The sequence below is a fragment of the Camellia sinensis genome, chromosome 6 (genome assembly GCF_055761805.1).
Source record: "Camellia sinensis isolate YWXY chromosome 6, ASM5576180v1, whole genome shotgun sequence".
Classification (NCBI taxonomy): Eukaryota; Viridiplantae; Streptophyta; class Magnoliopsida; order Ericales; family Theaceae; genus Camellia; species Camellia sinensis.
Window position 1 is genome coordinate 171,032,452 of NC_138966.1, and position 23,308 is coordinate 171,055,759.

The following is a 23,308-nucleotide window of genomic DNA, read 5'->3' on the forward strand; positions in this document are numbered from 1 at the left end:
AGTAGTTGGATTGGAGGTTGAGCACAACGATTTTGAAGAGCACAATAGTCATACCTTGTCGGAGTAGGAAGAATTGGAGTGTATGAGATCTGAGGGACCTTGGGCTACAAAAAAAAAAATATTGTGAACCTCTCCTATTATCAAAAGTTGAAGAGTTGTGTTAGACTAAACAACCCTTTTGTTTATGGGTAATTTAGAAGTAGAATTATTTTTAATTTTTAATTTTTTTAAATAAAAAAAATTGGTAATTTTTTTTTATATAAAATTTAGTTCAATTATTTATATTTTTGAATATATAAAATATCTAAAATAATCATTAAATTGGAGAGAGAGAAAAAAGAAACAATAATCTAAAATTTAAATAATAATTCTAATTATTTATTTTAATAATTTTAATTGTATCGTTCCATAAAAAAAAGTTACTTAAATCAACACATATATTAATTTTATATAAATTATTTATATGTATTTTAATAATTTTATCTCTATCGTGTTATTTATATATATATATATATATATATATGTATGTATAATAAATTTCATAAAAATAAATATTTTTAATATTTAATTTTTTTAAAAAAGTGAAAAAGTAAAATAAAATTAATTGGTAAAATAGCTATAGTATGTATAATTCTATTAAGTTTTTGTTTATGGGTAATTTAGATTAAGTAGAAGTGTTTTATATATTAAATTTTAGAAAGAATTTTGGTAAGGATATATTGACCAGAAATTTTAATTTTAAAAAAATGAAAAAAGAAAAAAAAGAGATTATGGGAGATTAGAGAGGGAGAGAAGTTAAAAGTCAACAGTAGTTTTTTATTTATTTGATAATATTAGTCTTATCGTTTTATAAAAATGTTATTTAAATGAAATATTTACTAATAAATCGCACCTCACAAATAAGTACTCTAATTAGTCTTAAGTTTTTTCTATTGATCTGTTAAATCCTATTAATGGAGAATTTCTTTCCGTATGGTCCTATTTTTTATTTTGATAGTGTTTTGGTGGATAGCTATACCTTTTTATTAATGTAACAGGTATGATGTGATACTCCAATGTGGTAGGTATTAATATGACACTTTAAAAAAATTAAAAACTCTTTAGTGTATTTTTCTTAAATGTGACAACGTGACGGATATGATGTGACACTCTAAAACTTTTACTCCAAAAAAAATAAAAATTCTTTGGTGTGCTTTTCTCTAATGTGACAACGTGACGGGTATAATGTGATACTTCAAAAAAAATACTCCTTAGTGTATTTTTTCCTAACATGACAACGTGACAGGTACGATGTGACATTCTAAAAAAAATTAAAAACTTCTTAGTGTACTTTTCTCAAATGTGACAACGTGACGGGTATGATGTGATACTCTAAAAAAATTAAAAACTCTTTAATGTACTTTTTTCAAATGTGACATGTGACACTCTAATATGACGGGTGTGATGTGACACTCTAAAAAATTAAAAACTGTTTAATGTACTTTTTCTAAATATGACACTCGAATATGGCTGGTAAATTAGTCATTATAAATCCAAAATAACTAAATGGATCACAAGAAAAAATATAGGACTATGGATTACAAGTATAAAATATAAGACTTATTAGTCAATCTCCCTACCTAAATTAACACATAACAATTTTAAATAAATAAATTATTCATATATATTTTAATAATTTTAGCTCTATTATATTATACAAATATAAATTAAATAAATATTTATAATAATTTTAAATTATATTAAATTATGACGCAATGAAAGAAATATTCATTTGATAATTTTAACATTTCGTGCTACAAAAATATAACTTAAATAAGTATATATAATAAATTTATATGATATTAAATTATAACTTCATATTAGAAATAATTGTTATAAAATTAAAAGTGATTCTAATTATTTAAAAAATTCAATATAATTAATATTATAACTAAGATAGACATAAAAATAAGAAATAAGAAATATTTTTAATAGTTTATTTTTAAAAAAGTGAAAAAAAAAGTATAATAAAATTAATTGATAAAGTATTTTTAATATGTATAATTCTATTTGGTTTTGTTTATGGATAATTTAGATTAAGTAAAAATCTTTTAAATATTAAACTTTAAAAAGAATTTTGGTAAAATGATATATTGATGTGGCATTTTAATAAAAAAAAAAAAAAAAAGGAGAGATGTACCACATAGGAGAGAAAAATTGAAAACAAACCCTACTTTTAATAATATATATATATATATAAGAACCGCTTAGTTGTTTGAAGTTCATAATTTCTTTTCGATTTTGCCCTTTCATTTTGAATAATTTACTAATGGTGACCTATATGTTGAGTGAAGGTTTTTTCATAAATTCGCAAATATTTTTAGTCAATTATGCAACTGGTTTTTTCATAATTACGCGAACATTCTTGGTCAATGAAGAAACAAGTTTTTCTGTAATTAGTCAAACATACTTTGTAAATTATGAAACATAAATCTTTTATTTTTTAACAAATTACAAATTACAAATACACTCATAAAATTTGTTTAAAATATGAATCAATCCTATAATACTAAAAATATAACTATCGTTTGTAATAACTTTTAATTCAACACAATAAAAAAAAATTCTCCTATGCAATAATAAATTATCAAAATTATTTATTGAAAATTAAAAATCGTTAATTGACTTAATGATTTTTTTTTTCCTGAGATAGCGTACGTATGTTAATGTAGTTAGATTACAACTAAAAGACCACCGTTGCTCCATCAACTCGAACCCTTAACCTCCTACTCATTATTATATCCTAAAATGTAATTACTAGGCCATTGGATCACACCCCAATGTCTAGCATGATTTATTTATTAACAAAATGATTAACTGAAATTTTTTCATCTCATTAAAAATTATTAATTTACTTAATGATTTACTTGTTAATAAGATTGATAATTTGTTATGCGAATATGATTTATGTATTAATAAAATTAATCATTTGTATATATATATGTATTTTCTTTTACTTTTATTATTAGTTCAATGAATTATCTTAATAATTTTTTTTTTAGATAGAAGAATTATCTAAGTATTTATTTTATATTTATCTATTGAGAAAAACTACCCACCATATTTTTTTTATAATAAATTAGTAAGGAATACATCATTAGGTGTATAACAAATTAAAAAATAATACATATCATATTATATATCTAATGATTTATTCTGTTCAATTTCATAAGATAATATTTCAATTTTAAAAAAATTATCAAAATATAAAACTTAAATATACCGCTATAATATTAATATTGTAAACGGCCTTTTCAAACTAGTATATATAGCATATTAATTTACCGATCAGTTTAATTTACCCAAAAATTAAATTATTTCTCAATTGCCAATTATGCAAGAGTGGTATTTCTTATCCAACAAAATATGGTGCTGATCCTTCCTCAAACTTGCTTTTGTATCCTACAAATAATCTCTCACTATGTTTACATTTTAAGTTTGGCTCCACAAATGAATGGCAATAGGCGAAAACGCTAATGCTTATTTTTCAAGTGTGGAAAACAATGTCAGGATCAGTGCGCCATAATCAACTACGATCTTCAAAAATCCATGCCGCCCATGCTTCCACCTATTTGCCGGAACTTCCTTCTTATCCTTGGGAAGTTCAACGCCAAATGTCTTTGGTTGGCATTAGCACGCTGCAAGCAAGGTAACCATAAGGATAAGACATAAACGTCTTTTTTTCACCAGAAAACGATTTTTAATGTTTGGTTGCAACCTTAAAACTAATATACTAATAAATGTATTATTGGTGATGATGGCAACAACAGCGAGGGGGGCAGTGATGATGGGGATGGTTGTGGTGGTGAGGTGGAGGTGGTAAGATCATAGTTGGTGGTGGTAGTGACAATAGGGGTGGTTGTGGAGGTGGGGAGAAGGTGGAAAGATTTTAGCCAGTGATGGGGGTGGTGGTCTGGAAAATGTTTTTTGTTATTTCATTTTTTGTGTCCCAAACATCTAAACATGTAGAAAATATTTTCTAAAACACGTATCCTGCCGAAAGAAACTGAGCACAAATGTAGAGCCAAAATCCTAGAAAATCAAAACCCATGAAAGAGTTCTTCAACTTACCTGCTTGCCACGCTCAAAGCGGTCGTTATTACTTTCAATGGGTCAATAATTCCAGCCTTCACCATATCTACATATTCACCTGATCGTGCAACAGAAACAGAAGCTAATCATTTTACTACAAGCTGAAAATAACATTCGCAGTCATGTGGTGAAACAAGATGATATGCAAGGTGGTCTACGGACCTTTGGCTGCATCATACCCAAGATGAGGGTTGTCTTGCTCCAATAGCTTCCTGACAACAACAGACCCCTCAACTCCAGCATTCGAAGCTATTGTATGCACAGGCATCTGCAATGGAATTGAACCGTTTGTATGGAAAATTGGTTGGTATTCAAAGCTGCTATCTTTTGATTACAGGTTTGAAGCAAGAAGAGGCTCATTAGTTTGCGATAATACAAAATGAGTGATCTAGAAATGGCTGCTTTTGAGTATTTCAATGAGACCCACAACACACGGAAAAATAAATAAATGAATAAATAAAAAATAATTCTAAAAGACCTTTCGGTTTATTAATGGTTATAAACGAAAACTTTCAGACCTTTAGTGCATTCTGAATAATTTGAACACCAATCTTCTGATCAAAGTTGGCTGTTGGCAGTTTGTCCAACTCTTTTGATGCGTAAAGAAGAGCGACTCCGCCACCTGTAAACAAAGTGTTTTTTGTCAATCTTTTTATCCATTTACGATAAACTAGAGATTCAGAGAACGACAATTAAAATGAAGCTCCCTACCCGGTACAATTCCTTCCTCTAGTGCTGCCTTTGTGGCAGTTAGAGCATCTGTTACTCTGTCTTTCTTCTCACCAACTTCAGCTTCACTTGCTCCTCCAATCTGTGCAATCAAACAAACAAGTTTATAATTGTGTTTATCATGGGTACTGCTTCACTTGCAATGATAACAGCATATGAGAATTAGAAACTTGATTGGTTGCGTTTTTGTTTTCATATTGTGTTTTCTGAAAAAATTGTTTTCAGGAATTTTTTTGAAAACAACCCATTTTTACGGAAACACCAAAAAGATGTTCTCGAAATTTTTTTAAAATGGTCTTTGCACAAAAATGAAAACAATGGAGGTTTTCGAACTTTTCATTGTTTTTGTTCCTGAAAACACAAAATCAAAACAAAAAACAAAAGCAAAAACAAAACCAAACAAGCAGGCACTTAGCTAGCCTGAGAAGTTTGCATGGTAGTGAGGCAGACCTTCAATACCGCAACACCACCAGAAAGCTTAGCTAATCTCTCTTGCAACTTCTCCTTGTCATAATCAGAAGTGCTCAAATCAATTGCCGACCTAATCTGTAATTACAAATGTAGGTAGCATAATGAAGTTAGGATCAGAAGAATTTTTTTATTTTTTACTTTTTTGCTATTGCTTTTCAATTAAGTAATGATCAATCAATCACCAATAGTTCAAGAATAAACTCAACAGGCAAATAGGGCTTCACATTTCGAAGAATGAAGCAACATATACCTGTTCACATCTCTCTTCCAAGGCCTCTTTGTCACCAGCACCGTCAATAACAACTGTGTCATGATCGGTTATTATGGCCTAAAACAACCAGCATCTTAATTACACGAAGAATATATAAAAGAAAAATGTGACGTTGAGCCGACATTACTATAGCTCTTTTCTTTTTCTTTTTTTTCTTTTCTTTTTTTTCTTTTCTTGGTAATTTGGTATCTGCCCTAAGGACCGACTTATCCAGGGGACCAAAGTTGAAAAAAACAAAATAAAAAGATATTCCTCTTCAAAGTGGTAGTAGAGTTTTACCTTTTTACATGAGCCAAGCATATCTAAATCCACATTCTCCAGATTCATACCAAGTTCTTCAGTTATAAGCTAAAAGGCACAAGATAGATGCATTAATTTAAGGAGTCATGCAATACAACATTGTGAATAAGAAAACATAAATAGGACAATGAACCTACGTTGCCTCCCGTGAGAACGGCAAGATCCTGCAGACTGGCCTTCTTGTTCTCCTCAAACCCAGGAACAGTTATGGCACAAAACTATAGAGATACGAAATACACGTAATAAACATCTAAAAGGGACAAACAATTTAAAGGAGAAACTAAGAAAAGAACAAAAAAACAAAAACCACTCCATCAAAATCCAATTAGACAACGCAAAAACCTTGATTCCATCACAAAGCTTATCTAGATTAAGACTTGCTGGATTTGCCATATCCGTAACAATCAACAGGGGCCTTTGTCTCTGAATACAGACAAAACAGTCTTGTCATTTAAAAATTGTATGGAACGAAAGATCCTTGAGGAATTTAATGGCTAACAAGCTTATTACCTTCAACGCCAACTCTATTACTTTCACAATGGCATTTATACTTGAGATTTTCTTCTCATAAAATAAAATTAGAGGATCTTCTAATTCGCGCCAGTATAAATGATAACTGTAAGGCTGAAGTGAAAATTATTAAGCTGGTGAAATGTACACAATTAGCAACATATTTTCTTGATTGTGTGTGTCATGACAAGAAAAACCAATATGCTCGAAAGTCAAATTACAATGATACAAAAGTACTTACACGTTGGTGGCACTTCAGGTTGGTGATGAAATAATGGAACCTGTAATCCCTGTAATCCAATTTCATCCCCTTGACAACTTCCAATTCATTATACAATGTCTTACCATCCTGCAAGAGTTTATGTAGTCAGGCCTATGACCTGAGGATAGGACTTGGAACAGAAAAATGACTAACCCCTACATAAAACTGGACCAAAGTATGTTATAGGCTCTAGCTAGACCACAAGCAGTAATCATTAACATGACAAGACCAAGATGTCAACATGAACATACTGCAATTGTGATGGCTCCCTCCTTGCCAACTTTCTCCATAGCCTTTGCTATCAGCTCACCAATTTCTCTTTCCCCATTTGCAGATGTTGTCCCAACCTATTGGAGTATATTTTTACCAGTGACCACGCAAATCAGAATTTGAACTACTTGCTATTATAGTTTCTTTAGCACTTGTGCTTCTTATCAGCATGTCAATTATAATTACAATAATTTCAATTTAGTAACAAACCTGTGCTATTTCTTCGGATGTGCTAATCATCCGCGCCCTGCTCTTCAAATTTGTAACCACAGCATTAACTGCCATACGGATGCCACGTTGTAGGTCCTTTTCATTCATTCCAGCTGCAAGTGATTTGCAACCTTCAATAAGTATTGCTCGGGTAAGGACTGTTGCACATGTGGTACCTGAAAGCCCACCGGGTGTTCAGTTCTATATGGTTAGGACATCATAACTATACATAAGAGTAGAATGAAATTGATTTAATGGCCATTGCTGTTTTGTCCAATATACAAAGGAACAATTTGAAATCTTTCACCAAGAAGCCTCAATCAGGTAGTCTACAATTTGAAATATCTCATGATGCTTCCATCAATGCTGCTATGAAAGAAAACCTTACCATCACGTGCTACACCATTGACTAAATATGCAATATTGCGTACAAGGCTTGACCCAATACCCTTGAACTTGTCCTTGAACTTAATGCTGCCCGCTACAATGACACCTTTTCTCACTTTGGAAGAACCATAGCTCTGTTCAATCACCACATTGCGACCCTTAAAGCAGCAAAAGCAAATAACTATATTTATCAACGACATTTATAAGACCATACTAAAAGGGGGTAAAGAATGCAAGAGAAGAAAAAAGGAGCCAGACAACTGTTCTCTCTTTGCATTGAAGTAATAAGACAGATATGTTGACATATAAATAATAAAGTTACACCTTCTCTAACAGCTTTAGCTTTTAGATGGATTAATGGTCAATAAGAGCTTAGTCTTTTAGATGAGTTAGTAATAAACAGTTCATTAAAATATATGAAATAGAGGCCACCATATGACTCTTTCGATTATAAATAACAAAACTCAAACCTGGCAGGCCAATCAAACTATCATTAACTGGTTACACATCTCAGGCTCTTGGGTTTATAGCCTCCCAACAAAAAAGAATTTGTTTTTATAGATTTCTAGCCCCTTCACATTCCAATAGTCGACACAAGATCAGGTACTATAAACGTACAGCCAGATAAAGTCAATAATTACAACAAAAATATATGAAAATACAGAACCCCGTTCAAAGAATTAAACTTTCTGTCATTTTATGCTCAACATTTTGCAGTAACATTTACAAAAGGTGCGAGATTTAAGAAGGGATAGTATACTAAAAATTGCATGCTTACTATCGTAGATCAATATGAACCAAAATGCAACCACCCAAAGTTTGCTTTTTGATTTATGTCATGAACAAAAAAGCTATCGAAAACAGATCTTTGGAATAATCCAATTCCATATCAATTTCTATACAAGAGTAAAGTAATCAAAACATATTCAAAGAGACAAATGAAATTAAATGCAGGGCTGGAAGAGTACCTTTGGGCCCATGGTTACTCCAACAGCATCGGCGATTTCTTCAACGCCCCTTGTTAATGTACACTAAGCCTAACCCACTAACCTAACCCACTACATCCACCCCACTAAACCTAACACACTTACCATCTCCACTACCACCCACCACCTCCACTACCATCCACTACCACCACTCACTTACCTCACACCTCTCCTATATAATAGCTTGTAACATACAAATCAATATACATCAATCTTGTAATATACACAATCAATAAATAATACATCATTATTTTAACATGGTATCAGAGCTAGGTTAGGAACCTAGTATTTTTCGTTCCACCGGCGGGCGGCAATCTCGCCTTGGCCGCCCGCCGGACAAATCCAAATTTTCTAATTTCTCGCTCTGCAGACAGCTCTATTTCCCTTTTCACTGACCACGGCTCTGCTTTATCTTCTCAGCCACCACCACCACCCCATTACTCTCATCATGGTTATCCTCCACAACAGCCTGGTTATTATTCATCATCCGAGCCTCCAGTCAATGTCCAACATGTGGCTCGTGAAGATGAAGCTAATCCGTGGTCACCATCGTCCCCATATGCCCACCTGTCGTGCTTGATTCATCAACTTCAAACGACTGCCCATCTATGAACAACCCATCAGCAGGAACTCGGTCTCCGATCTTCAAGAAAACCACATCTCCCACCACAATTTGAAACACTGAAACCTGTTGCCTTCAGCCTCGCTCTCTCCGTCGCTGGTAGCCGATTCCACTTGGGTTTCCACGTGCACGACACCACCAATCCGGCCGTTTCCGTCAACCACGGTCTTCTTCGCTGGACCTCCTTGTTCCCCCAACGAACCCTGGCCGTTCATCACAGCCTTCTCAATATCGGCTGTTCTTGTCTGATTCATCAGCCATCGCTCTCGCCGTTGTCCACGGCCACGACACCACCCTTCCGATCTCTCTCGACGACATGCTCGTCAACTGTGAGGCACCTTCCATCCACCACACCAAACCGTGGTCTCTCTCTCTCGAACCGCTGAGACTTCATCGCCAAGAAGTTAAAAATGATTCATCTTGAGCAATCTGGATGGGGTGAGAAGCCCATAAGAACCATAAACCTTACGCATGTTATTGTTATTACCCAGACGCCGAGACGGAATGAAAGGGCTACATGATCCATACGCAAACCCACAACTGGGCACAATCTCTTTGCTATCCATCTCTGCTCTCTCTCTCTAATCAATTATCAGTCAAGATACACAAGATACACATTAACAAAAGACCAAACCCAGCTCTCTCTCTCTAACAGAGCTCTCTCACTCTCTCGGCACCTCTCTCTCAGACTTCCTCCTTTATGTTATTTTTTATTTCCACCACCTTCCTTTCTTTTTTTTTAAAACCAATATTTTTTGAACAACCAACCCAACAAACCATGTGCTGGTTTTACCAATTCCTCCTTTATTTTATTTTTTATTTCCACCACCTCCTTTTCTTTTTTTTTTTTTTAAACCCATCTTTTTGAACAACCAACCCCAAAAACCATGTGCTGGTTTTACCAACTCCATGGACCACCCTACACCCAAATCCCTGACTATTTCATATTTTCTTACTCTCATGGCTGGCATCGTCCATTATCACTTTCTTTTATTTTATTTTATCTTTTTTTTTTTTTCATTAAAAAAAAAAAAAAAAAAACAAAAAAACAAAAACAAAAAAAAAACAAAACAAACAAACAAAACAAAAACAAAAAAACACCCATAACCATTTACAAATTTGCACGACAAATCATATTTTATTCATCTCAGGGATTCACCCCGATCACACTTACACACACACACAAAAAAAAAAAAAAAAAAAAAAAAAAAATTACAAACTGTGGATTTTTCTTCTCTACTCTGCCGCCGGTCTCTTCTTCTTGCCTCCGTCCTGGGCGGCCCTTGACGGTGTTGCCTCCGTGCTTCCCACTCTACTGGGCACGATCACTACTCCCTGCTCCTCCACTGCAGCATATGGCGGCCCTCCAAATCGGAACATCACGGTGGCCTTCCGCTTCAGCTCCTTGTTTTCTGCCCTTAGCACGCTTATCTCTGCTCGCGCATCCTTATACATGCGTTGGAGCAGAGCCAGCTGGGCGTTTAATTGCTGCACCTCATTTGTCCTACTCTGCAGCCGGTGCGACAAGTTTGTGACCGCCGTCATGGACTCCACACATGCCTTCAAAGTATACTGATTGGCCTCCACATCCGTCTGCACCGCCATTTTTTGCTCCACAGACCGCATCGGAAAGTTCAGCGGAGCAAACCCAGCGGTGTTTGGTTGAGGTTCACTGGCCACCGCATCAGTTCTCTCTCCTGTGGACTCGTTCAGGTCGGGAAAGAGAGTGAGCAGCCCACGGGACGACGAAGCCATTTTCTGGGCAACAGAGTATTACAGAGTCTCTCTATCAGAAACGGCAGAGTTTTTCAGCGAATTTCGCAGGTTTTTTTGCTTCTGCCTCGGCCTCAGGCTCTGTCTTGGTTAAATAGCCGAGGCAGCCACGCGCATCGCGCGCCTCTTCTCGCCGACAAACTGGCACGCCTTTTCATGGCACGCCTTTTGATGCATTCGGGCACGCCTTTTGATGACACGCCTTTTGAGGGTGCGGGCACACCTTTTGAGGGCACGACTTTTGAGGGCTCGATATCTACATCCATGTATATCTTTTGGGCAGCCTATCTCCACACTCATCCAGTGTCTTCTACACCGGTCAGCTTTATCAATCCCTTTGTTTCAACCTCAAATAGGTTTCTATCTTCACACCTCTTTGAGTTTGAGGGGGGGTTATATACAGTATCATGTATAAGTCGCTCATGGCGCACTCCCTAAGTCGCCCCCTTGGTGCACCATCACAACCTCTTGCTACATCGGTCCGACATGACCCCGTAAACTGTCCTGCTACATCGGTCCGACATGACCCCGTAAACTGTCTTCTACAACGGTCCGACATGACCCCGTAAACTGTCCTGCTACATCGGTCCGACATGACCCCGTAAACTGTCCTGCTACAACGGTCCGACATGACCCCGTAAACTGTCTTCTACATCGGTCCGACATGACCCCGTAAACTGTCTTCTACATCGGTCCGACATGACCCCATAAACTGTCTTCTACAACGGTCTGACACGACCACACAGTGTCTGCTTCAACGGTCCGACATGACCCCGTAAACTGTCTGCTACAACGGTCTGACACGACCATACCGTGTCTCCTACATCGGTCCGACATGACCCCGTAAACTGTCTTCTACATCGGTCCGACATGACCCCATAAACTGTCTTCTACAACGGTCTGACACGACCATACAGTGTCTGCTTCAACGGTCCGACATGACCCCGTAAACTGTCTGCTACAACGGTCTGACACGACCATACCGTGTCTCCTATCCTGTTTTATTTTATTTATCAGTTTATTTTTTCTGTTTTGTAACTCTCTCCAAACTCAAGTTGGTTTGTGTCTAACCTCCTTGAGTTTGAGGGGGGCTGTTAATGTATACTAAGCCTAACCCACTAACCTAACCCACTACATCCACCCCACTAAACCTAACACACTTACCATCTCCACTACCACCCACCACCTCCACTACCATCCACTACCACCACTCACTTACCTCACACCTCTCCTATATAATAGCTTGTAACATACAAATCAATATACATCAATCTTGTAATATACACAATCAATAAATAATACATCATTATTTTAACACCCCTTATCACCAAGTTGTAGTTTTCGGCTGCATAGTTTCTGCTCCAACTCAATCCACCACCAATCTGCATCCCACAAAACACCCAATACATATATACATATATATAGAGAGAGAAAGAAATTATATTCTGAAAAAACCATTGTCAACACAAATGTACAGATCTGAGTGACAATCACCTGGTGGGTGGTGTTCCTGGCAGCACTGTGAATCAATAAAAAGCAAGACTTTGATTAGGAAAAGACAACCCAACAAAGAGATTGAAAGATAGAGGGTGAGATTGGTGCACTTACCGGGCTTTGGAGGCAAGGTTTGCTGCAAAGCGGTACATGGTTTTTCTGGGTTTGCAAAAATGGGAGTGTTGGAGTAGGAAAGGGACACAGATTTTGCAAAGCAGAAGTTGTTAGTGTACTGTAAAGAGAGAGAGAGAGAGAGAGAGAGAGAGAGAGGCCAACAATGGAGGCCCAGCTAGAGTGGACAGAGCAGTTATGAAGAGAGGAGAGAAGGCTCTAGATACAGATACAGCAGCTTAGATTGTTAAACTTCACATGACACGACCCATCTATACTATATCTATATATATATATATATAGTGCATAAACACTTTCAAACTCTTCACCTGTGTTTGATTAGAGATTTTGAAAAAACAAAATTGGAAAAGAAAAAAAATGTGTAAATATTTCTAAATTTTTTTTTAAAAAAATTCAATTAAACATAACGTTAATACTAAATTGTCAGATAATCTCTTTTACGTGGCATTATGTGGAGTTTTCTTTACCTATTTTTCTAATTTTTAATTATTTTTTAAAATAAACAAAATAAAAAAAAATTAAAAATCAAATATATAAATAAAAACATTAATAAACTTTATCTCTATCTCTTCAATTAAAACATTGATAATTAACAAATTTGATCTTTATCTCTTCAATTAATATTTTTCTTAATTAACAAATTTGATCTCTATCTCTATCTCTTCTTTTTTTATAAAATGTTTATTTTATTTATTTTTATGTTACATTTTCAAATTAGATTTGATATCTATCTTTTTACTGTATCTAAATATAGTAATATTCCTCTCTCATTTCTCTACATTCCTCTCCACTTCTAATAAAATAAAATAAAAATATTTAAAATCTTCAATTAATGTTATATTGACTGTTTATATATATATATATATATATACATAATTTATGATTGTAAAAGTTGAATGAATGGAATTCCTCTCCGCTTCTAATAAAAAAATCATTTTTTTATTTAAAATCTTCAATCTCAATGTTATATTGACTTTTATATATATAGATATATGATTTACAATTGTAAGAGTTGTATGAATGGAAATAAGCCATATTATTGATGCAATTTCTATATAATTTGTTGATTGAACATTTTATTTGTACATCTCATTTTGCATAATTGAAGTTGTTCGAAAGGAATTGTGGCATTTTGGTAAAGCTTTGAGACATAAGTTTTGAGGTCTCAAGTTTTACACTCCTCAGGGCCAATTCTCAGGAATTTGGTGCAGTGATCTTAAGACAGCTTCCTGAATGTTGCTCGACGAACCATATCCAAGGCTTGGGTGTGGGATTGAATCTCGACAGTTGTACTGTCTGACTTAAATGGTGTGCGCGTTGTGGAGTCAGTGCACACTCCTGAAATTTGGTCGTCGACTTACTTCGGTTAAACCGACATTAGGTAGTTGATTCGGCAGGGGACAGGCTTGGAAAGTTTACTCGTTAACCAAAAAAAAATTGTTCGGAAGTATATTATCAAATCTTTTATTTTTCTTTTTTTTACTTCCTCGAGACTTATAAATGTTGAATTTTTTGAATGATCATTTTTTTTTTTGTTGCCAAAAATGATTTATTCAAGAAGTTTGACTCATATTTCATGACTTTTTGTGTGTGTGCACGCGCGAGCAATGAATTTGATGTATTTGTTTCCCTATTTCAAGTTGTACATTTTAAATGTAAAGTGAATCGTTGGGTTTGTGTTTGTTTTTTTTTGTAATGTATTTTTAGATATGTTTGTAATGCACATCTTTCACTTGGCATAAAAGCCTCGTGTCTTTCTCTATAAGAGATAGAGCTTGAGAGAAGATAAATTGAAAGTTCTTCCCATTCAAAAAAAAATACATGAGATATTTGAAAAAAAAAAATTAGAAAATCGATATTTTAAATTTTTATTTTGCAATGCACGTTTTTCACTTCATATATTTATAATATCACATAAAAATCTCATGTCTCACTCTCTAAGAGACAAAACTTGAGAGAAAAGAAATTGAAAGATGTTCACATTCAAGGTAAATGCATAAGATATTTTTAAAAAATAATTTACAATATTGAAACTTTTATTATTATTATAATTGATATTAGTTTTATAAAGCGAATATAAATTAATACACACTACAGTCCATGTATCTATCTAAATGTAGTTTTCTCTCAAAAAGTTTTAAAAGTCTATTTCTAAATTCTCATAATTTTTAAAATTTTTATTCCTAAATGGTAACTCTCTTTAATTGTCTTTCATGTTTTCTATTTTCCTTTATTTTTTAATTATAAAAATTAATTTCATGACTTATGGATACAGATTTGAATTTCAAAGTCATCCTCCCTATAGATAAACATATAAAAACTGATAAATAATTAATTTCATGACTTTTGGATACAGATTTGAATTTCAAAGTTATCCTCCCTATAGATAAACATATAAAAACTAAGATACAGATAAAAATTAAATAATTAATTTCATAACTTATAGATAAATATTTGAATTTTAAAGTTTCTCCTCATAGATAAACATATAAAAATTTATAAATAATTTATAAAAACTAATTTCATGGTTTACAAATAAAGATAAACATTAAATAATTTATTTAAAAAAATTAAAATAATAAAATTTAAAATTAAAAAAAAAATGTCGAGCCCTATTTAGTTCCATCTCTGTCTTCACGTGTGTTGTACCCATGATTTTAAATAATAATATCAGAATATGTAATATATAATATCGATGATATGGTGATATATCGGCCCATATTGAAAAAATCTATTAGGTAATTGCTAATACGATACGTCAGAGTGGATATTTAAAACCCTGGTTATACCCTATGTATATGCGTGTTTGATGTCTCATATCTTCCAGTTTAAAAGTTGCTTTGTATTGCATCAGATCATGAGCTTCATTATAATATTATATATTAATAAAAAAAAAATTTATAACTTATTATTAAAAAAAATTATTATATTAAAATAGCAAACAAACATCCTCAACAGAGAGGTCCCTATGGAGAACCAAACCAGTGTTCCAGTAGCCCTTCTCAACCTTGAGAAGACGACTGAAGAGGAAGATCACCTGATCCGCAGCACCAAAAAAATAAAAAGCTCTGATTTTGTCAACGAGACAAACATGGACTGTGAAGTGTCTAAAGAGGGTCTCCCTCCCCATGGATCTGCTGACCTGGGATCTATTACCCTTCCGCCTCCCAAATCCTTCGAGGATGCACTGAACCAGTCCAGACAAGGTGACTATATTTTTGATAATCGACTCGAAATCCTCTCCTCTGATGAAGAGGACACTGACACTGATGGTCAACATGAAATCCAACACTCCTACTCCGACCAGTTGGGTGTCCCTAAAGTATCCTTACCTAAGAAACTGTTGGATAAAATTCAACAACCGTGGAGAAATGCTTTGATTATCAGACTTATGGGTAAGGCCATTGGGTATAAAATGCTCTGTAACCGTGTAAAGAATATTTGGGGTCTGCAGGGTGAATTTAACGCTATCGATTTAGGGAACAATTACCTTCTTTTTAAATTTTCTGACCAAGCAGACTGTACTCATGTGTTCACGGCTGGACCATGGGTGATCATGGATCATTATTTAAAAGTGCGAAGATGGGAGTCGAATTTCAAACCATCGGGAAGCCTTTCAAACCACAATCGATGTTTGGGTTCGGTTTTCAAAACTTCCGATTGAATATTATCAGGAAAAAGTCCTCTTTGATATCGCCAAAGCTATAGGAAAGCCACTGAAGATCGACTGGACTACGGCCATGGCGACGAGGGGTAAATTCGCTCGTGTCTGTATAGAAATGGATCTCAGTCAACCACTGCAACCAAAATTTATTTTGGAAGATCGATATTACAACATCGAATATGAATCTCTCCATTCTTTTTGCTTTCTTTGTGGTAGAATAGATCACAGAAAAGAGGCTTGCCGTTTCAGACATACCATCGTCCAACCGGCGGCGAATAATATAGCCGTTTCCGGTGATGGTACCGCTGACAAACCCATGACAGACGACCATTTACAATTTGGGACAGGAGAGACGGATCCATTTGGCCCATGGATGCTTGCCAAGAAAAAGGGTAGAAGACCAATCCAGCCCAAGCGGGCCCCCAACCTGTCTGGCCCAGTTTCTAAGGACAACAAATTCAAAGCCTTGGAGGAGGACCCAGTTAATTCTGAGACTTCCCAAAGGGGCAGGGAAACTAACAGATCGGGTTCTTCGAAAGAGCAAAGCTAGCCCATTAAGGTGCCAAGCCCAACCCAACCCAACCCAATGACCCTAAAGGCAAAGAGAAGGTAGGGTTCAACCCCTCCCAACCAATGGATTCCACTGCACACTTTCTACATCACACTTCACCGCAAAATCTTGAAGTCAGTACACCATATCTTCCTATCGAAGCCAGGGCAAATCCCCCTCACTGTGATCAAGCTTTGGTCTCTTCATCCTCTGCAAACACACTATCCATTCAGAGTCCATCTGACATCCCCTTTCCAAGGTCTATAGATCTAGCTATGGTCGAAGCTATACCCTCTCCAACCCCCTCTGTTACCCCATTCACAACTCACACCCTACTTCACAACCCTTCGGAGCTTCAAGAAAAAGCTAGTGACCCACCTGATCCGGGAGAAGCTCAACATGGACCAGGAGCCGACTGAACAGATGACCGAGGTGGAAGACCACCAGAATCAGACCAGTGCGATGGCCCTGTTATTAGGGCCAGAGACAGAAGTTGCTCACCTAGTCGCTTTCGCTTGGTGGATAGAACAGATTCGCATGACAATCGTGCTAAGTTGGGAGGGGCTCAACCTACAACTAGTCCACTCGATTCAGATGGCTTCAATGAGGTCAGAAGCAGACGATCGGTGGCGGATTCGCAGCATCGTTAAAGATCTGGTGTCTGACTCCCCTCTAACTTACCCATCTATGGATTTGCTACGTCTTTTATTCTAGAACTTCCAGGGAGCCGGCAACAACAATTTCAAGCGCAACCTCATTGACATTATTAGAACCCACAAGCCTGAAATTCTAGTTTTGTTGGAAACTAAGGTTCCTTTCAGTAAAATGGGCAATTTCTTCAATCGATTGGGCTTCACAGCCTCAACTATTGTTGACCCTGTTGGTCGTGTGGGGGGGATATGGATTGTATGGGATACAAGCCAAGTTACTGTGCGTGCGTCCTCTGCCACTTCTCAAGCCATCCATGCGACTATCCATAAAGCTGACTATGATGAATGGATCTTAGCTGCTGTGTATGCTCGCCCTTCTCTTGTTATGAGAGACCAGCTCTGGGATAATCTAGAAGATGTGGCTGGCACTATGGGGAAGCCTTGGTTAGTCGCAGGGGACTTCAATGATTTTGTTACTCAGAGAGAAAGAAGGAGCTTCACCTCCAGAAATTCTACTGTCCGAAATCAGAAATTCCTAGACAGAGTCAACAATTGCAACTTAATGGATCTGGGGAGTTCTGGTCCTAGTATGACATGGACTAATAACCGAAAAGGGCTTGCCAACACAATGGAACGCCTAGATAGGGCTATGCAACTCGGAATGGAGAACCATGTTCCCAGAGGCCACTGTCCGAATCCTCCCCAGAACATACTCAGACCATTCCCGCCTTCTGGTTTACACTCAAGGTATGCATCAACTCAACCCCCTTAATAGGCCTTTTCGATTTGAAGCTGCCTGGATGACACACCCAGGTCTCATTGATGTTATTAATTCTTCGTGGACTAGTATGAACCATAACCTCATTGATTCCACTACTGTCTTTGCCTGTAAAGTTAAAGAATGGAACAGAGAGGTCTTTGGTAATATTTTTAAAAAGAAAAGACACCTTTTGGCCCATATTGAAGGCATCCAAAAATGTTTAGCTAACAATTTTTCTCATAGTCTCCTTAGTCTTGAGAAAGAACTCGTTATTCAATACAATTCTACTCTGTATCAAGAAGAAATTCCGTGGTTCCAGAAAGCTAGATCTAAACACATTCTGCTAGGGGACAGAAATACTAGGTATTTTCATATCTCCACTATTGCTAAGCGAAGAAAAAATAAAATTAATGCTCTTAAGGATCAATCTGGTAACTGGTTTACTGATTCTGTTGGTATTAAAGGTATAATTCTTGATTATTTTCAGAATCTATTTAGTTCTAGCCCTATAATTCATCTGGATCATTGGAATAATATTTCTCATAATCATTTCACTCCTGAAGACAATGCTAGATTAACTCAACCTATGTCTAACTCTGAGATCTAGAGAGCTGTTAAAGATATAGGTGCCTTTAAAGCCCCTCGCAAAGATGGCATTCAAGCCATTTTCTATCACAAATATTGGCATCTTGTGGCTCAATCTGTGTGTGACTTTGTGAATAATTGTTTCCTTTCTAAACAGATCCCTACTATCATTAATGAGACTCTTATTGTGCTTATTCCTAAAGTTAACAATCCCGAGTCTATTAGACAATTCAGACCCATTAGTTTATGTAATGTCTCTTATAAAATCATTACAAAAATTATTGTAGGTAGAATCTGACCTCTTCTTGATAATCTGGTTAGTCCCAACCAAAGTAGCTTTATCCCTGGTAGGAGTACCACTGATAATATTATCATCACTCAGGAAATCTTGCATTCCTTAAGACATAAGAAAGGTAAAACAGGTGGTATGATCTTCAAGATTGATTTAGAAAAAGCTTATGATCGTTTGTCTTGGGATTTCATCAAAGATACCTTAATTGATTTCAAACTGAATGATTCCTGGATTGAGTTAATCATGAGCTGTGTCTCTAATAAGCATTCTTCTATCCTTTGGAATGGTGAACTTATTGAGGGCATTCATAATGGGAGAGGGCTTTGTCAGGGTAACCCCCTTTCTCTCTACCTTTTTATGCTCTGTATGGAGAGATTATCCAATATGATCAACACTAAAGTGAGAGAAGGCTCTTGGAAAGGCATTAAGGCGTCTAAAGCCAGCCCTCCATTATCCCATCTGTTTTTTGCAGACGACCTCATCCTTTTTGCCCAAGCAGACCACATGAACTGTGATACAATTTTTAAGGTTCTTTCTGAATTTTGTGCAGTTTCTGGTCAAACTATTAATCATGCCAAGTCTAAGCTCTTTGTCTCTCCCAATAGCCATCGAAATTTTGCTAAGTCCCTTAGCATCCATAGTGATATTCCCCTAATGCAGGATCTGGGCAAATACCTTGGTTCCCCCTTACTTAATAAGAGAGTCACTAAGGCCACTTTCAGTGAAATTCTGGAGAAGATGAAAACCAAATTGGCAGGTTAGAAAACCCAAACTCTTAACTTAGCAGGCAGAGCCACCCTTGTTCAAGCTGTCACATCTGCCATCCCTTCCTACACCATGCAAACTATGGAACTTCCTAGACACACCTGTGATGAGATTGATAAGCTCAATAGAAAATTTCTTTGGGGGGACACTGAAACTCATAAAAAAGTCCATCTAGTTAACTGGGAAAGTGTTTGCAGCAGTAAATCTGAGGGTGGTTTAGGTATTAGAAGGGCTCGGGACCATAACGCTGCTTTTCTTACTAAACTGGGGTGGGAATTTTTGAGTGATAGATCAAAACTTTGGTGCCAAATACTTCACTCCAAATATTTGCACCATCATAGCTTCTTTAGTTGGCCACAGAATTCTCAAGCTTCCCACATTTGGAGAGGCATTTGCAAAACCAGGGAAACTCTTAGATGTGGGGTTAAATGGGTGGTTGGTAATGGTGAAACTATTTCCCTTTGGAATGACTGGTGGTGTGGTTCTAAACCCTTAGCCCTAACAAATAACAACTACCCAACCAATGACTTTGATAAAGTTAAGCCAATCTTGGATGTGGATGGTAATTGGAACATGGATAGCCTTGCAACTCTTGTTACTCCTTATGATCTCTCTGAAATTGTTAGAATTTACAGGCCCAATTTTGTAACATTTCCTGATACTCCTTCTTGGAGTGGATCTAATCGTGGTAAATTCTCTACTAACTCTGCTTTTCAGCTTATTACTAATCCTGTTGTGGATGGCAGGGATTGGCTTTGGATCTGGAAACTCAAACTCCCTCATAAATTGAAAATTTTCCTTTGGCTTATCCTAAAAGGCAGATTGCTAACCAATCACATGCGCCTTGTGAGAAATTTGTCCTCTTCAGATTTGTGTCCTAGATGTGGACACTTTAGTGAAGACATGTTGCACCTTCTTAGAGACTATGCTCACTCTAAGGCACTCTGGATTCACATTCAAAATCAATCTTGGTAGGAGGAAGGAGCAACACTGCCCTTGTTTGTTAGGTGTCCTTTAACTCAAAGAGCAAAATAGAAATGGCTGGCACAAAATGGTTTTTGATATTTGTTGTTACACTCTGGCAGATCTGGAAGGATCGAAATCAAATGGTCTTTGGTCAACTTATGAGTCCAATTCATACCAATCTTAAGCTCATCAGGGATTATGTGCATGAAATTAATGAGGCTTTTCAATCTCCTCTTCACCCTCAATTTTCTTTACCTAAGCTAATCAAATGGTGTTTTCCTACTGTAGGCACTTTGAAGCTTAACACAGATGGCAGTTCAAAGGGGGTTCCAGGTCAAGCAGGTTATGGAGGCCTCTTGCGGGATGATATAGGCATTTGGATATGGGGCTACTATGGAAATTTGGGACACTGAACATGCTTGGAAGCAGAGATTTGGGCCATCTACCGTGGGCTCACCATCTTGTTCCAGAAAGGGCTGACCAATGTGACTCACCATCTTGTTCCAGAAAGGGCTGACCAATGTGGTAATTGAAACAGATTCTGAGCAAGCTATGCTTCAGATTCAACAAGGGCCAAACCCAAACTCTCCTCTCAAGGCCCTCATTGAAGATGCCAAATTCCTCCTTCAGAGATGCCACTGTTTAATCCTCCACACCTTAAGAGAAGGCAACAAAGTGGCAGATAGATTAGTTGATTTAGGTATAGCCCAAGCTGAGCATGTAAAAATCCTTGAGGATCCTCTTATGGAGGCCACAACTCTCCTCATTGAAGATATGACTGGAACGGCTAGTATGAGGGAGTAATCCTCTGTTTGTATTTTTGAACTCCTTCTTCTTGTCTGTTTTCATCTTTTCCTTTGAATCAAAATATATATATATATATATATATATATAAAATGGGTGAATTATTTAGGGTTGACTCTAACATTTTCGGGACCACATAAGGCCCCTTACACGTCTAAAAAGAAAAAGTTGTAAGTATGATCAAATATTTTAAAAATAAAAAGTGAACACTTAATAATTAAAGTTGAAGTAATAGATAAAAAGTGAACACTTAATACACTTAAACATCACACTTTTTGTATTTTTAATTATAAAATTGCTAATTAAACTTACATAATTTAACTTATTAACTAAATCATTTTCAATGGATTAACTTGTTAAGATTAAAATTTTGTTATTTTTTTTTAAAATATATTGACTAATAACTAAATTAAATTTTTGATTTTTTTTAATAAAAAATTAAAAACACCAAATTAATAATTAAATTTGCTTTGGGTGAGATGAGAGAAAATTACCTTATGAATTCTATAAAACTAGAAAATCACATGATATTAAATTCTAGTTTTTTAACTTTATACAACACTAATTTACAAATAAAATTTGTATTTATGAGGGGATTCATTCTGTTTGGTTTTAGTTTTTAGAATTCACTTTATAGAAAATTTTATTTATTTGTTTTTCATATTTATTTGTTTGTATTGAATTTTTTTAATATTTTAAATAAATGTTTTTAATTTTTAGACATATCTAATATAAATACACTTAAAAAGTATAATATTTGTAAAAATATAAAAACTTTAAAAGATTCACTAAATACGAAAAATACAAAAAAAGAAAAAAAACGAAAATTCAGTATGTTTTATATTTTTGTGTATTTATTAATTTTTTAAAATAATTTTTCATAAATATTTTACTATTTAGATACATCTAAATAAGGTGCATCTAAAAAAGTAAAAAAATAACTTAAAATATTCACTAAAAACAAAAAAATACGAAAAGTAAAAAAACTCAATTTTTAAAAAACTGAATTCAAAAAACAGAAACCAAACATATTGAATATTGTTTTAATTTTTCTTTACATTCAATAAAATTTTATCCCGTGCATAGCATAAGTTTTATGTTAGTCTATGTATAACCAATTGTAGTTATTTTGCCAAAAACCTCCAAATATTTATTGTAGTTATTTGGTCAAAAACCTCCAAATATTTATTCTTAAATTCTCATAATTGTAAAACTTTCTTTTTCCTAACGTGACAACCTTTTTTGATTGTCTTTCATGTTTTCTATTTTCTTCCATTTTCTATTTATTTGATTAATTAAAATGAAAATTAATTTCATTACTTATGGATAAAGATTTTAATTTCAAAATTCCTTCATATAAATTAAAATATAAAAACTGATAAATAGTTTATGAAAATTAATTTTATAGTCTACAGATAAAGATAAAAATTAAATAATTAATTTAAAAAATGAATTTCATAACTTATAGATAATCTAAAATTTCTTCTCATAAACAAACATATAAAAATTGATAAATAACTTATAAAAATTAATTTCACGGCCTACAGATAAAGATAAAGGTTAAATAATTGATTTAAAAAAAAATGAAATTACTCCTTTTTTGCCCCTTCATTTTATACTTTAATTAATTTCATTATAAATAAACACATAAAAATTCATAAATAATTTATGAAAATTTATTTCATGACCTATAGATTAAAAAAAATTAAAAAAATAATTTCATG

The 23,308-nt window shown here is 34.9% G+C and overlaps 2 protein-coding genes across 3 annotated transcripts; one reads left to right on the forward strand and one right to left on the reverse strand.

The window, feature by feature from the left end:
• Nucleotides 1-3,331: 3,331 nt before the first annotated feature.
• LOC145789076 (chaperonin CPN60-2, mitochondrial-like) lies at nucleotides 3,332-12,790 on the reverse strand. 2 transcript variants are annotated; one of them, XM_082875329.1, is made up of 19 exons: nucleotides 12,531-12,790; nucleotides 12,417-12,441; nucleotides 12,240-12,304; nucleotides 8,510-8,555; nucleotides 7,543-7,675; nucleotides 7,155-7,330; nucleotides 6,926-7,021; nucleotides 6,654-6,761; nucleotides 6,413-6,526; nucleotides 6,245-6,325; nucleotides 6,040-6,120; nucleotides 5,882-5,950; nucleotides 5,582-5,659; nucleotides 5,311-5,406; nucleotides 4,843-4,942; nucleotides 4,650-4,753; nucleotides 4,294-4,399; nucleotides 4,111-4,189; nucleotides 3,332-3,677 (listed from the first exon to the last, which is right to left on the reverse strand). In XM_082875329.1, exons 1-19 carry the CDS (start codon nucleotides 12,566-12,568, stop codon nucleotides 3,644-3,646), a joined length of 1,629 nt encoding a protein of 542 aa, XP_082731455.1. In that variant the 5' UTR covers nucleotides 12,569-12,790; the 3' UTR covers nucleotides 3,332-3,643. The 2 variants fall into 2 exon arrangements, with proteins under 2 accessions (XP_082731455.1, XP_082731454.1); XM_082875328.1 differs by having other exon boundaries at nucleotides 7,543-7,699.
• Nucleotides 12,791-17,440: 4,650 nt separating this feature from the next.
• On the forward strand, nucleotides 17,441-21,677 carry LOC114311106 (uncharacterized). Its single transcript, XM_082875330.1, has 2 exons — nucleotides 17,441-18,159; nucleotides 21,069-21,677. The coding sequence occupies exons 1-2, from the start codon at nucleotides 17,588-17,590 to the stop codon at nucleotides 21,082-21,084; spliced, it is 588 nt and encodes a 195-aa protein (XP_082731456.1). The 5' UTR covers nucleotides 17,441-17,587; the 3' UTR covers nucleotides 21,085-21,677.
• The last annotated feature ends 1,631 nt before the right edge of the window (nucleotides 21,678-23,308 follow it).

Coding starts and splice junctions, on each gene's coding strand:
- LOC114311106 (XM_082875330.1), top strand. CDS start 17,588: ATGGGCAATTTCTTCAATCGATTGGGCTTCACAGCCTCAACTATTGTT.
- LOC145789076 (XM_082875328.1), bottom strand. CDS start 12,568: ATGTACCGCTTTGCAGCAAACCTTGCCTCCAAAGCCCG. Junction 12,305..12,416: donor CCAGGAACACCACCCACCAG/GTGATTGTCACT, acceptor TGTGGGATGCAG/ATTGGTGGTGGATTGAGTTG. Junction 5,951..6,039: donor CCGTTCTCACGGGAGGCAAC/GTAGGTTCATTG, acceptor TGTGCCTTTTAG/CTTATAACTGAAGAACTTGG.